The sequence below is a fragment of the Furipterus horrens genome, unplaced genomic scaffold, assembly GCF_987537825.1.
Source record: "Furipterus horrens unplaced genomic scaffold, mFurHor1.1.pri manual_scaffold_5, whole genome shotgun sequence".
Classification (NCBI taxonomy): Eukaryota; Metazoa; Chordata; class Mammalia; order Chiroptera; family Furipteridae; genus Furipterus; species Furipterus horrens.
This window is the reverse complement of record NW_028327175.1, coordinates 94,081,672-94,096,153: the sequence shown is the minus strand read 5'-3', so window position 1 is coordinate 94,096,153 and position 14,482 is coordinate 94,081,672. Positions and strand designations below refer to the sequence as shown.

At 48.5% G+C, this 14,482-nt stretch overlaps 4 protein-coding genes across 4 annotated transcripts; all 4 read right to left on the bottom strand.

Moving 5' to 3' along the window:
- Positions 1-60: 60 nt before the first annotated feature.
- LOC150009032 (uncharacterized) lies at positions 61-1,931 on the bottom strand. Its single transcript, XM_090279341.1, has 3 exons — positions 907-1,931; positions 269-391; positions 61-151 (listed from the first exon to the last, which is right to left on the bottom strand). Exons 1-3 carry the CDS (start codon positions 1,929-1,931, stop codon positions 61-63), a joined length of 1,239 nt encoding a protein of 412 aa, XP_090135467.1.
- A 289-nt stretch (positions 1,932-2,220) lies between these two features.
- On the bottom strand, positions 2,221-4,043 carry LOC150009031 (uncharacterized). The gene is made up of 2 exons (XM_090279340.1): positions 2,388-4,043; positions 2,221-2,277 (listed from the first exon to the last, which is right to left on the bottom strand). Exons 1-2 carry the CDS (start codon positions 3,849-3,851, stop codon positions 2,221-2,223), a joined length of 1,521 nt encoding a protein of 506 aa, XP_090135466.1. The 5' UTR covers positions 3,852-4,043.
- Positions 4,044-4,380: 337 nt separating this feature from the next.
- LOC150009030 (uncharacterized) lies at positions 4,381-6,800 on the bottom strand. The gene is made up of 2 exons (XM_090279339.1): positions 4,548-6,800; positions 4,381-4,437 (listed from the first exon to the last, which is right to left on the bottom strand). Exons 1-2 carry the CDS (start codon positions 6,729-6,731, stop codon positions 4,381-4,383), a joined length of 2,241 nt encoding a protein of 746 aa, XP_090135465.1. The 5' UTR covers positions 6,732-6,800.
- A 220-nt stretch (positions 6,801-7,020) lies between these two features.
- On the bottom strand, positions 7,021-8,171 carry LOC150009029 (uncharacterized). Its single transcript, XM_090279338.1, has 2 exons — positions 7,300-8,171; positions 7,021-7,051 (listed from the first exon to the last, which is right to left on the bottom strand). Exons 1-2 carry the CDS (start codon positions 8,169-8,171, stop codon positions 7,021-7,023), a joined length of 903 nt encoding a protein of 300 aa, XP_090135464.1.
- Between the last annotated feature and the right edge of the window lie 6,311 nt (positions 8,172-14,482).

Here is a 14,482-nt window from a genome sequence, read left to right as displayed (position 1 = left end):
TCACTCGTAATTGTAGAAAATGTGCTTTCTTCTTTGGAAGTTGTATGGGAGATGGTGCTCTCAGTCCAAGTTGTGGAAGATGTGCCAGCTTCCGGAGACAATGTCGTAGAAGTGGCACTGTGTGTAGGGGATGTGGAAGATACACTTGCCTCTGCAGAAGTTGTCAGATGAGTGGTGCCATCAGACGGTAATGCTGAAGATGCGGTAGATTCTGTAGTGTCTGTCACCGTGGTGCTGGTTTCAGTGGTCATGGTAGAAAAGGTGTTACTGTCCGAGGTAGTTGTATGAACGCTGGTGCCATCCGTCGGACTCGTTGAAGACGCACCAGAGTCTGTAGGCAATGTCACAGAGGTGGCACTGTCTGTGGAAGATGTTGATGATACAGTAGACTCTGTGGACGGTGTCAGAGAGGTGGTGCTAACAGAAGTTATTACTGAGGATGCAGTGGAGCCTGTAGAGGTTATTTCAGGGGAGCCAGTTGCAGCAGTCATGGTGGAAAATGTGCTACCTTCCGTGGAGGTTGCAGGAGAAGTGGTGCCATCAGGCAAAATGGTGGAAGATGCGCCAGCTTCTGTGGACAAGGTCACAGAGGTGACACTTCCAGTAGCAGATGTTGAAGAGACACTACCCTCCATAGAGGTGGTCACAGAGGGGGTGCTAGAGGAAGGGCTTTCTGAGGATGCAGTGGGCGCGGTAGTGAATGTCACAGGTGTGGTGATCTCACTCGTAATTGTAGAAAATGTGCTTTCTTCTTTGGAAGTTGTATGGGAGATGGTGCTCTCAGTCCAAGTTGTGGAAGATGTGCCAGCTTCCGGAGACAATGTCGTAGAAGTGGCACTGTGTGTAGGGGATGTGGAAGATACACTTGCCTCTGCAGAAGTTGTCAGATGAGTGGTGCCATCAGACGGTAATGCTGAAGATGCGGTAGATTCTGTAGTGTCTGTCACCGTGGTGCTGGTTTCAGTGGTCATGGTGGAAAAGGTGTTACTGTCCGAGGTAGTTGTATGAACGCTGGTGCCATCCGTCGGACTCGTTGAAGGCGCACCAGAGTCTGTAGGCAATGTCACAGAGGTGGCACTGTCTGTGGAAGATGTTGATGATACAGTAGACTCTGTGGACGGTGTCAGAGAGGTGGTGCTAACAGAAGTTATTACTGAGGATGCAGTGGAGCCTGTAGAGGTTATTTCAGGGGAGCCAGTTGCAGCAGTCATGGTGGAAAATGTGCTACCTTCCGTGGAGGTTGCAGGAGAAGTGGTGCTGTCAGGCAAAATGGTGGAAGATGCGCCAGCTTCCGTGGACAAGGTCAAAGAGGTGACACTTTCAGTAGCAGATGTTGAAGAGACACTACCCTCCGTAGAGGTGGTCACAGAGGGGGTGCTAGAGGAAGGGCTTTCTGAGGATGCATTGGGCGCTGTAGTGAATGTCACAGGTGTGGTGATCTCACTCGTAATTGTAGAAAATGTGCTTTCTTCTTTGGAAGTTGTATGGGAGATGGTGCTCTCAGTCCAAGTTGTGGAAGATGTGCCAGCTTCTGGAGACAATGTGGTAGAAGTGGCACTGTGTGTAGGGGATGTGGAAGATACACTTGCCTCTGCAGAAGTTGTCAGATGAGTGGTGCCATCAGACGGTAATGCTGAAGATGCGGTAGATTCTGTAGTGTCTGTCACCGCGGTGCTGGTTTCAGTGGTCATGGTGGAAAAGGTGTTACTGTCCGAGGTAGTTGTATGAACGCTGGTGCCATCCGTCGGACTCGTTGAAGACGCACCAGAGTCTGTAGGCAATGTCACAGAGGTGGCACTGTCTGTGGAAGATGTTGATGATACAGTAGACTCTGTGGACGGTGTCAGAGAGGGGCTGCTAACAGAAGTTATTACTGAGGATGCAGTGGAGCCTGTAGAGGTTATTTCAGGGGAGCCAGTTGCAGCAGTCATGGTGGAAAATGTGCTACCTTCCGTGGAGGTTGCAGGAGAAGTGGTGCCGTCAGGCAAAATGGTGGAAGATGCGCCAGCTTCTGTGGACAAGGTCACAGAGGTGACACTTTCAGTAGCAGATGTTGAAGAGACACTACCCTCCGTAGAGGTGGTCACAGAGGGGGTGCTTGAGGAAGGGCTTTCTGAGGATGCAGTGGGCGCGGTAGTGAATGTCACAGGTGTGGTGATCTCACTCGTAATTGTAGAAAATGTGCTTTCTTCTTTGGAAGTTGTATGGGAGATGGTGCTCTCAGTCCAAGTTGTGGAAGATGTGCCAGCTTCTGGAGACAATGTCGTAGAAGTGGCACTGTGTGTAGGGGATGTGGAAGATACACTTGCCTCTGCAGAAGTTGTCAGATGAGTGGTGCCATCAGACGGTAATGCTGAAGATGCGGTAGATTCTGTAGTGTCTGTCACCGCGGTGCTGGTTTCAGTGGTCATGGTGGAAAAGGTGTTACTGTCCGAGGTAGTTGTATGAACGCTGGTGCCATCCGTCGGACTCGTTGAAGACGCACCAGAGTCTGTAGGCAATGTCACAGAGGTGGCACTGTCTGTGGAAGATGTTGATGATACAGTAGACTCTGTGGACGGTGTCAGAGAGGTGGTGCTAACAGAAGTTATTACTGAGGATGCAGTGGAGCCTGTAGAGGTTATTTCAGGGGAGCCAGTTGCAGCAGTCATGGTGGAAAATGTGCTACCTTCCGTGGAGGTTGCAGGAGAAGTGGTGCCGTCAGGCAAAATGGTGGAAGATGCGCCAGCTTCTGTGGACAAGGTCACAGAGGTGACACTTTCAGTAGCAGATGTTGAAGAGACACTACCCTCCGTAGAGGTGGTCACAGAGGGGGTGCTTGAGGAAGGGCTTTCTGAGGATGCAGTGGGCGCGGTAGTGAATGTCACAGGTGTGGTGATCTCACTCGTAATTGTAGAAAATGTGCTTTCTTCTTTGGAAGTTGTATGGGAGATGGTGCTCTCAGTCCAAGTTGTGGAAGATGTGCCAGCTTCTGGAGACAATGTCGTAGAAGTGGCACTGTGTGTAGGGGATGTGGAAGATACACTTGCCTCTGCAGAAGTTGTCAGATGAGTGGTGCCATCAGACGGTAATGCTGAAGATGCGGTAGATTCTGTAGTGTCTGTCACCGCGGTGCTGGTTTCAGTGGTCATGGTGGAAAAGGTGTTACTGTCCGAGGTAGTTGTATGAACGCTGGTGCCATCCGTCGGACTCGTTGAAGACGCACCAGAGTCTGTAGGCAATGTCACAGAGGTGGCACTGTCTGTGGAAGATGTTGATGATACAGTAGACTCTGTGGACGGTGTCAGAGAGGTGGTGCTAACAGAAGTTATTACTGAGGATGCAGTGGAGCCTGTAGAGGTTATTTCAGGGGAGCCAGTTGCAGCAGTCATGGTGGAAAATGTGCTACCTTCCGTGGAGGTTGCAGGAGAAGTGGTGCCGTCAGGCAAAATGGTGGAAGATGCGCCAGCTTCTGTGGACAAGGTCACAGAGGTGACACTTTCAGTAGCAGATGTTGAAGAGACACTACCCTCCGTAGAGGTGGTCACAGAGGGGGTGCTTGAGGAAGGGCTTTCTGAGGATGCAGTGGGCGCGGTAGTGAATGTCACAGGTGTGGTGATCTCACTCGTAATTGTAGAAAATGTGCTTTCTTCTTTGGAAGTTGTATGGGAGATGGTGCTCTCAGTCCAAGTTGTGGAAGATGTGCCAGCTTCTGGAGACAATGTCGTAGAAGTGGCACTGTGTGTAGGGGATGTGGAAGATACACTTGCCTCTGCAGAAGTTGTCAGATGAGTGGTGCCATCAGACGGTAATGCTGAAGATGCGGTAGATTCTGTAGTGTCTGTCACCGCGGTGCTGGTTTCAGTGGTCATGGTGGAAAAGGTGTTACTGTCCGAGGTAGTTGTATGAACGCTGGTGCCATCCGTCGGACTCGTTGAAGACGCACCAGAGTCTGTAGGCAATGTCACAGAGGTGGCACTGTCTGTGGAAGATGTTGATGATACAGTAGACTCTGTGGACGGTGTCAGAGAGGTGGTGCTAACAGAAGTTATTACTGAGGATGCAGTGGAGCCTGTAGAGGTTATTTCAGGGGAGCCAGTTGCAGCAGTCATGGTGGAAAATGTGCTACCTTCCGTGGAGGTTGCAGGAGAAGTGGTGCCGTCAGGCAAAATGGTGGAAGATGCGCCAGCTTCTGTGGACAAGGTCACAGAGGTGACACTTTCAGTAGCAGATGTTGAAGAGACACTACCCTCCGTAGAGGTGGTCACAGAGGGGGTGCTTGAGGAAGGGCTTTCTGAGGATGCAGTGGGCGCGGTAGTGAATGTCACAGGTGTGGTGATCTCACTCGTAATTGTAGAAAATGTGCTTTCTTCTTTGGAAGTTGTATGGGAGATGGTGCTCTCAGTCCAAGTTGTGGAAGATGTGCCAGCTTCCGGAGACAATGTCGTAGAAGTGGCACTGTGTGTAGGGGATGTGGAAGATACACTTGCCTCTGCAGAAGTTGTCAGATGAGTGGTGCCATCAGACGGTAATGCTGAAGATGCGGTAGATTCTGTAGTGTCTGTCACCGCGGTGCTGGTTTCAGTGGTCATGGTGGAAAAGGTGTTACTGTCCGAGGTAGTTGTATGAACGCTGGTGCCATCCGTCGGACTCGTTGAAGACGCACCAGAGTCTGTAGGCAATGTCACAGAGGTGGCACTGTCTGTGGAAGATGTTGATGATACAGTAGACTCTGTGGACGGTGTCAGAGAGGTGGTGCTAACAGAAGTTATTACTGAGGATGCAGTGGAGCCTGTAGAGGTTATTTCAGGGGAGCCAGTTGCAGCAGTCATGGTGGAAAATGTGCTACCTTCCGTGGAGGTTGCAGGAGAAGTGGTGCCGTCAGGCAAAATGGTGGAAGATGCGCCAGCTTCTGTGGACAAGGTCACAGAGGTGACACTTTCAGTAGCAGATGTTGAAGAGACACTACCCTCCGTAGAGGTGGTCACAGAGGGGGTGCTTGAGGAAGGGCTTTCTGAGGATGCAGTGGGCGCGGTAGTGAATGTCACAGGTGTGGTGATCTCACTCGTAATTGTAGAAAATGTGCTTTCTTCTTTGGAAGTTGTATGGGAGATGGTGCTCTCAGTCCAAGTTGTGGAAGATGTGCCAGCTTCTGGAGACAATGTCGTAGAAGTGGCACTGTGTGTAGGGGATGTGGAAGATACACTTGCCTCTGCAGAAGTTGTCAGATGAGTGGTGCCATCAGACGGTAATGCTGAAGATGCGGTAGATTCTGTAGTGTCTGTCACCGCGGTGCTGGTTTCAGTGGTCATGGTGGAAAAGGTGTTACTGTCCGAGGTAGTTGTATGAACGCTGGTGCCATCCGTCGGACTCGTTGAAGACGCACCAGAGTCTGTAGGCAATGTCACAGAGGTGGCACTGTCTGTGGAAGATGTTGATGATACAGTAGACTCTGTGGACGGTGTCAGAGAGGTGGTGCTAACAGAAGTTATTACTGAGGATGCAGTGGAGCCTGTAGAGGTTATTTCAGGGGAGCCAGTTGCAGCAGTCATGGTGGAAAATGTGCTACCTTCCGTGGAGGTTGCAGGAGAAGTGGTGCCGTCAGGCAAAATGGTGGAAGATGCGCCAGCTTCTGTGGACAAGGTCACAGAGGTGACACTTTCAGTAGCAGATGTTGAAGAGACACTACCCTCCGTAGAGGTGGTCACAGAGGGGGTGCTTGAGGAAGGGCTTTCTGAGGATGCAGTGGGCGCGGTAGTGAATGTCACAGGTGTGGTGATCTCACTCGTAATTGTAGAAAATGTGCTTTCTTCTTTGGAAGTTGTATGGGAGATGGTGCTCTCAGTCCAAGTTGTGGAAGATGTGCCAGCTTCTGGAGACAATGTCGTAGAAGTGGCACTGTGTGTAGGGGATGTGGAAGATACACTTGCCTCTGCAGAAGTTGTCAGATGAGTGGTGCCATCAGACGGTAATGCTGAAGATGCGGTAGATTCTGTAGTGTCTGTCACCGCGGTGCTGGTTTCAGTGGTCATGGTGGAAAAGGTGTTACTGTCCGAGGTAGTTGTATGAACGCTGGTGCCATCCGTCGGACTCGTTGAAGACGCACCAGAGTCTGTAGGCAATGTCACAGAGGTGGCACTGTCTGTGGAAGATGTTGATGATACAGTAGACTCTGTGGACGGTGTCAGAGAGGTGGTGCTAACAGAAGTTATTACTGAGGATGCAGTGGAGCCTGTAGAGGTTATTTCAGGGGAGCCAGTTGCAGCAGTCATGGTGGAAAATGTGCTACCTTCCGTGGAGGTTGCAGGAGAAGTGGTGCCATCAGGCAAAATGGTGGAAGATGCGCCAGCTTCTGTGGACAAGGTCACAGAGGTGACACTTTCAGTAGCAGATGTTGAAGAGACACTACCCTCCGTAGAGGTGGTCACAGAGGGGGTGCTTGAGGAAGGGCTTTCTGAGGATGCAGTGGGCGCGGTAGTGAATGTCACAGGTGTGGTGATCTCACTCGTAATTGTAGAAAATGTGCTTTCTTCTTTGGAAGTTGTATGGGAGATGGTGCTCTCAGTCCAAGTTGTGGAAGATGTGCCAGCTTCTGGAGACAATGTCGTAGAAGTGGCACTGTGTGTAGGGGATGTGGAAGATACACTTGCCTCTGCAGAAGTTGTCAGATGAGTGGTGCCATCAGACGGTAATGCTGAAGATGCGGTAGATTCTGTAGTGTCTGTCACCGCGGTGCTGGTTTCAGTGGTCATGGTGGAAAAGGTGTTACTGTCCGAGGTAGTTGTATGAACGCTGGTGCCATCCGTCGGACTCGTTGAAGACGCACCAGAGTCTGTAGGCAATGTCACAGAGGTGGCACTGTCTGTGGAAGATGTTGATGATACAGTAGACTCTGTGGACGGTGTCAGAGAGGTGGTGCTAACAGAAGTTATTACTGAGGATGCAGTGGAGCCTGTAGAGGTTATTTCAGGGGAGCCAGTTGCAGCAGTCATGGTGGAAAATGTGCTACCTTCCGTGGAGGTTGCAGGAGAAGTGGTGCCGTCAGGCAAAATGGTGGAAGATGCGCCAGCTTCTGTGGACAAGGTCACAGAGGTGACACTTTCAGTAGCAGATGTTGAAGAGACATTACCCTCCGTAGAGGTGGTCACAGAGGGGGTGCTTGAGGAAGGGCTTTCTGAGGATACAGTGGCTGCTGTAGTGAATGTCACAGGTGTGGTGATCTCACTCGTAATTGTAGAAAATGTGCTTTCTTCTTTGGAAGTTGTATGGGAGATGGTGCTCTCAGTCCAAGTTGTGGAAGATGTGCCAGCTTCCGGAGACAATGTCGTAGAAGTGGCACTGTGTGTAGGGGATGTGGAAGATACACTTGCCTCTGCAGAAGTTGTCAGATGAGTGGTGCCATCAGACGGTAATGCTGAAGATGCGGTAGATTCTGTAGTGTCTGTCACCGCGGTGCTGGTTTCAGTGGTCATGGTGGAAAAGGTGTTACTGTCCGAGGTAGTTGTATGAACGCTGGTGCCATCCGTCGGACTCGTTGAAGACGCACCAGAGTCTGTAGGCAATGTCACAGAGGTGGCACTGTCTGTGGAAGATGTTGATGATACAGTAGACTCTGTGGACGGTGTCAGAGAGGTGGTGCTAACAGAAGTTATTACTGAGGATGCAGTGGAGCCTGTAGAGGTTATTTCAGGGGAGCCAGTTGCAGCAGTCATGGTGGAAAATGTGCTACCTTCCGTGGAGGTTGCAGGAGAAGTGGTGCCGTCAGGCAAAATGGTGGAAGATGCGCCAGCTTCTGTGGACAAGGTCACAGAGGTGACACTTTCAGTAGCAGATGTTGAAGAGACATTACCCTCCGTAGAGGTGGTCACAGAGGGGGTGCTTGAGGAAGGGCTTTCTGAGGATACAGTGGCTGCTGTAGTGAATGTCACAGGTGTGGTGATCTCACTCGTAATTGTAGAAAATGTGCTTTCTTCTTTGGAAGTTGTATGGGAGATGGTGCTCTCAGTCCAAGTTGTGGAAGATGTGCCAGCTTCTGGAGACAATGTCGTAGAAGTGGCACTGTGTGTAGGGGATGTGGAAGATACACTTGCCTCTGCAGAAGTTGTCGGATCGGTGTTGCCATCAGATGGTAATGCTGAAGATGCGGTAGATTCTGTAGTGTCTGTCACCGTGGTGCTGTTTTCAGTGGTCATGGTGGAATTGATGTTAGTCTCCGAGGTAGTTGTATGAACGCTGGTGCCATCCGTCGGACTCGTTGAAGATGCATCAGAGTCTGTAGGTAGTGTCACAGAGGTGGCAGTTTCTATGGAAGACTCTGTGGAGGTTGTCAGAGAAGAGCTGCTAACAGAAGTTATTACTGAGGATGCAGTGGACCCTGTAGACGTTATCCCAGGGGAGCCGTTTGCAACAGTCTTGGTGGTAAATGTGCTACCTTCTGTGGATTTTGCAGCAGGAGTCATGCTGTTCGTCAAAATGGTTGAAGATTCCGCAACTACTGCAGACACTGTCACAGAAGTGGCACTTTCATCAGCAGATGCTGAAGGTACAGTATCTTTCACAGTGTTGGTCAGAGAGGAGGTGCTAAAAGAAGGCCTTTCTGAGGATGCATTGATTGTTGTAGTTAATGTCACAGGAGTGCTCAATTCAGTAGTCAATGTTGAAGATGTGTTACTTCTGTTGGATTTTTTATCTTGGGTGGCACTGACATTTCGGAATGTTGAAAATGCTCCATCATCTCCAGGCAATGTCACAGAGCTGGCAATGACTGTAGCAACTGTGGAAGATAATGTACAACTGTTAGGGTTACAAAAAGAATGGTGATAACAAGAGAAGAATAATAGCAGAAGACATAGTAGCCTCTGTAGCAGATGTGTCTGGGGTACTGGTTTCATTAGTCATTGTCGAATATGTGGAGTTTTTATTAGGAGCGGTAATGTATGTTGATGTTGTTGAAGATATTCCAGCTTCTGTAGACACAGTCATAGGGCTGGCACTGCCCTTCAAAAGTGGGTAAGATACACTAGAACCTGTACAATCGTCAGAGGAGTGGTAACAGTGAAGTCATTAATGAGATTGCATTAGACTTTTTAGTGGATGTCACAGGGCTGCTGTTTTCACTACTTATAGTTGAAAATGTGTTACCTCATGTGGATTTTGTATGAGGAGTGGTGCTCTCATTTGGATTTGTTGAAGATGCACCAGCTTCCGTAGGCACTGTACCAGAACTGGCACTGTCCGTATTATGTGTTGAAAATAATGTAGAACTGTTAGAGGTTAGGAGAGCAGTGGTGATAAAAGGAGGCAATTCAGTGGACGTAGTAGCCTCTGAGGTGGATGTCTCAGAGGTACTGATTTCACTAGTGGTTGTTAAAAATGTGGTTCTTTCTGTGGAATTTTTATGAAGAGTAATGCTGTCAGTGGGTGTTGTTGAAGATGCAGCAGCCACTGAGCGCACTGTCATAGATGTGGCACTTTGTGTAGAAGGTGTGGAAAATACAGTAGAATTTTTAGAGGTTCTCAGATGAGTGGTTCCAACAGAAAGTGTTACTAAAGATGCGTTAGACTTTGCAGTAAATATCACAGAGCTGCTGGTTTCAATAGTCATTGTTAAAAATGTGGTTCTTTCTGTGGAATTTGTATGAGGAGTTGTCCTGTCATTAGGTGTTGTTGAAGATGCACCAGCTTCACAATGAGTAATGGAGGTTGGATTACCCTCCTATCTAGAACATCACAAGCCCCGAAATAACCATATAACAATACCAAGGATATGAAACAATAATTTTCAATACACCAGATATCAGGCAACAAAGGGCAGTGGTCCTTGAGAGACAGGGAACAAATGGAGTGAACTTCTTCAATTTCCCTAGCCTACTGACTTAATAGCAGATTCCAGGCAGCAGTACAGAGAGAAAGAACCCTAGCAGAGCCTAGCAGGTTTCCTGAGTCAAGGAGATGCAGACTAGAGTCTAAGGAGACCAGGCAGCCTGAGTTCATAGAACTGAATTCCTGGAGAGGATAGAGCTGCACATGGTACGGATTAGGGATTGCTTATGAAGAAACTACCCAGAATCAAAATACCACTGGAAAAGATTAGAAAGAACAGAAACCGTGTCTCACATAGGGATGGGAACAGCGCTGCTCCCTCTAGCCAAACTGGAAAAACTCATAATTTACAGGGTGTTGGGTAGAGTATTCAGCAAGATCATGCTTCAATAGAGGAAATACAGCCCTAGCCTGAGATTTCTCAGGACATAAGAAATTGGTTTGAAAAACAAAAGGAGGGCCCTGGCTGGTGTGGCTCAGTGGATTGGGTGCTAGCTTGCAAAGTGAAAGGTTAGCAGTTTGATTCCCAGTCAGGGCATATGCCTGTGTTGTAGGCCATGTCCCCCCTCAGGGGCATATGAGAGTCACTGATCGACTTATCTCTTGCACACAGAGGTTTCTCTCCCTCTTTCTTCCTCCCTTCTCTCTCTCTAAAGATAAATAAATAAAATCTTAAAACACACACACACAAGAGTAGGGAGAAGAAGAGGAAGAAGAAAAGGGTTTGATTTTTGAATAATTGATGCATACAGGGTACAAAACTTGAAAGGTACAAAAGGCATAGTCTGAAAAATGTCTTTCTCCTGCCTTTTGTCCTCATTTCTTTTCTCAAAATCAGCTACTATAAACTGGTTTCTTGTGTAGCTTTTCAAGGATGTATACATCTTAAGCACTTACCAAAATAAAAAAGGAACCTGTTTGGTTGCGTACTATACACATTGTCCTCTGTCTTGCTTTTCTTCACTTACTTTCTTGAACATTATTAGCATATTAAGCTGCCTCCTTCTTTTGAATTGATGTACAGTGTTCCATGGAATAAATGTGCTATAATTTATTTAATCAATCTCCTGAGATGGATATTTGGGCTGTGAAGTGGGAAATGTTTTGGACCCCATAATTCCATCATATAAGGAATTTTGTGAATATAATTAAAGTTAATAATCAACTAAATAGGTGGGATTATCCTGGATTATTAGTGCAGGCTCAATGTTTTCTCATGAGCCCTTAAAAGCAGAAGGCAGAAGCAGCAGAGAAATCTGAATCATGAGGACACACCATTACTGGCTTTTCAGATGAAGGAGACCTTATGACAAACTTGATCCTGCCAACAACCTGAATGAGTTTGGAAGAGGATTCCTCCACAGAGCAGCCATCAACCTGGTGAGAACCTAAGCAGAGAACCCAGCTGAACCACGCCTGCATCCCAACCTCTGGCCTGTGAATCTGTGAGATAATCAATGGGTGTTGTTTTATTTGACTAAGTTCAGGATACTTTGTCATGGCAGCAATAGAAACATGTGAATGTCCTCGTGCACATGATTTTATATGAGTGTGTGAGTATGTTGATGGGGTAAAGTCCTAAACGTGGAAATTCCTGAGTGAAAGGGCAGAAACATTTAACATGGTATTGCTCCTTTGTAACTGGCCTTCTGTGGAATTGTACTAATTACACTCCCTCCACCTGGCTGTGACAGTGCCTGTTTCCCACACCCTCAGCAACCAGTAAGCCTTTTGATTTGGGGCAATTATTATGAATTAAACTGTGTCCCCTCCCCAAAGTATATTAAAATCTTAAACTCCAGTCGCTCTGAATGTGACCCTATTTGAAGACAGTTCTTTAGAGGGGTGACCAAGTTCAAGTGAGGTCATTAGGGAGGTGTTAATCCAATATGACTGGTATCTTTAGAAAAATTTGGACACAGAGTGAAGACAGTGTGAAGATACACAGGGACAAGACAGCCATGTGACTGAAGGGGTTCTTTGTAAGCCACAGAACCCCAAGAATGACCAGCAAACACCAGAAAGTAGAAGAAGAGAAGAGGGATCCAACCTAGATCCATCAGACTGAATGTGGCCCTGCTGACACCTTAATTTCAGACTTCTGGTCTCAAGAACTGTGGGATAGTAAATTTCTGTTGTTTTAAGTAACAAAGTTTGTGACACGTTGTTACAGCAGCCCTAAGAAACTAATGGGTCCCAGTCATGTAATGGGTTGAGGATAATCCAATAGGACTGATGTCAAATAAAGAAGGGAAGTTTGGACAGACATACCACAGGGAGAACGGCATGTGAAGACAGGCAGGGGCGGGCGATGCGTCGACAAGCCAGGGAATGCCAAGACTTCCAGCAAACCACCAGAAGCCATGGGAGAGGATAGGAACAGATCATTTCCTGCTACCCTCAGAAGGAGCACAGCCTTGCTGACACCTAGTTTTGAACTTCTGTCCTCCAGAACCATGAGACAAAAACGTTCTGTTGTCCTAAGCCACCCAGGTCGTGGTATTTGTTACAACAGCTCTAGGAAGCAAATGGACTTCCTTTTTGTTCGCCTATGGTTGTAGGAGTGGTTTTGAGGGGAGAAGTTAGTGGAGATACCCAGGAAGACTCCTCAGAGGAGACGGGCCTTGTAGATGAAGTGGGGTTAGGGATGGGGGAATGGAAAGGGTAGGCATTTGAGTGTATGCTCCTTAGACTCTCCCAGGAGGAGGACAAAAGTAGGAGGATAGTGGAAACAGGAGGTGGGTGAAAGGCCCCAGGACAGGTGTGGGCAGGGGAGGGTGGAAAGAGCAAAGAGACAGGTTAAAGATTGATGATGAAACATCCAGATGTTGGTCCCATTCTTGCTGGGAATGGGAGGTGCAAGAATCCTTCCCAAGGCTGAATGGGGCTGGGCGGAGTGGAGAGGACATTGCATTTTGCTGGTTTGCAATATAACCAGGGTGCGCTGGAAGAAGGAGGGTTGGACAGTGATAAGAGTGTGTCTTCCAGGAAAAGCAAGGTGGAGGCCACTAAGAGGCCTATGCCCTATCCTGGCATCCCCAGCCCAGTAGTCTGAGGAAGGATGTGGCTCTGGGTGCACAGAGAGGGGACATGGGCAAGTCAGATGCCACTCAAAGCTGGCCAGGGCTCTGTAGGCAGGCCAATGCCAGGCCCAGTGGTAGGAACACAGAATCTTGAAGAGTAGGACAGAGACTGAAAGGCTCCATTTCACAGAGAGGGGACTGAGGCTAGAGACTTGATGAGCCACAGAGTATGGAATGTGGGAAAGAGGCTGAGGGATTGGCAGGGTGGGGTTGGGGGAGAAGAAGGAGGAGAAAGAAGGCCAAGAGAGGGAGAGGAAAGGGGAAAGAAAGACCAGAGAGGGAAAGGAAGAAAAGGAAAAAAGAAAGGAGAGGACGGGAGTGGGGGTTGAAGGGATGAAAGAGAAGGAGCTGTAAAGATCTTCCCCAACTAAAGTGCAATTAGAGATAAAGTGACTAAGAGTCTGGAATGTCTAGAAAGGGCCTCAGGAAGAGGGTGTCATTTTTAAAAGGTTTTACCTATTTATTTTAGAGAGAGGGACAGGTGGGGTGAAAGAGGGAGAGGAACATGGATGTGTGAGAGAAACATCGATCAGTTGCCTCTTGCATGCACCCCAACTGGGGATCTGGCCCACAACCCAGGCATGTGCCCTGACTGGGAATCGAACCAGCAACCTTTCGCTTTGCCAGAATGATGCCCAACCAACTGAGCCATGCCAGCCAGGGCGAGGGTGTCATTCTTAATACTAATAAGATAGCAGCTTCAGGTAATGTCACATTGGGGATATTTGCCAAGTGACAGCCTTTAGAGCAAGGCAAGCCACTGCCCCATTCTAATGCAGCCTCTGTCCCCCTGCCTCCCCCATCCTCTTCATTCCCTTGGTCAGTCCTCAGGTTGGCCCTCAGAGAAGGCCCTGTGGATGGTTTTGGGCCAAAGAGGATACAATTTTTAGGATTATGCTCAGGTGTATTTTCTCCCCCTCACCCACCCCATTTCCTCTTTGGAGAAGAGCTGGCCATGCTCTGGGACCAGAGCACCAGGAGGCCCCACTGCTCCTGGTGTCATGAGCTCAGGGCAAGACAAAGTCCAGGACATGGCAGTTTAAATGATATTCACAGGACCTGGTATGAGGTCCCCACTTTTGTCTCCAAACACCCTTCTATCCCTGCTCAGGCCACCCTGGGTTGACATTTCAAGTTGCTGGGTGTCCTGAGCCTCACTGGTTTCTGCCTTGGTTCACCTCACTCTTTCTCTGGGGGCAGGAAGGGGCAGAGGGAGCTCCTGGAAGGTTCAACAAGGACCTGCTGTCATCCTCTGCCAACCTAAGTGCAGTCCTCACAGTCATGGAGCCCAGAGCAGCTGAGTTGTAAGGACCCTAAAGGGCCCTTGTCCTTTAGTGGGAGAAATAGGCCAGCGATGAACTGAGCTGCCCCATGGTACAACAACAGTTTCATGACAGGGTTAGAATCTGGAGATCCCGAAACCCCACCTTTTGCTCATTTGGCTACAGCAGTGGCTCCTCTCATGGTTCTGGGACACCTGACGGACTTATGACATCATTAGGACATGAAGCAGGGTGCAGTGATGGAGAAACGCCCAGGACAAGAGTTAAAGCAGAGATTTAAGGCCTTTGTCTCGTGTTATGTAAAAAAGACAAAGG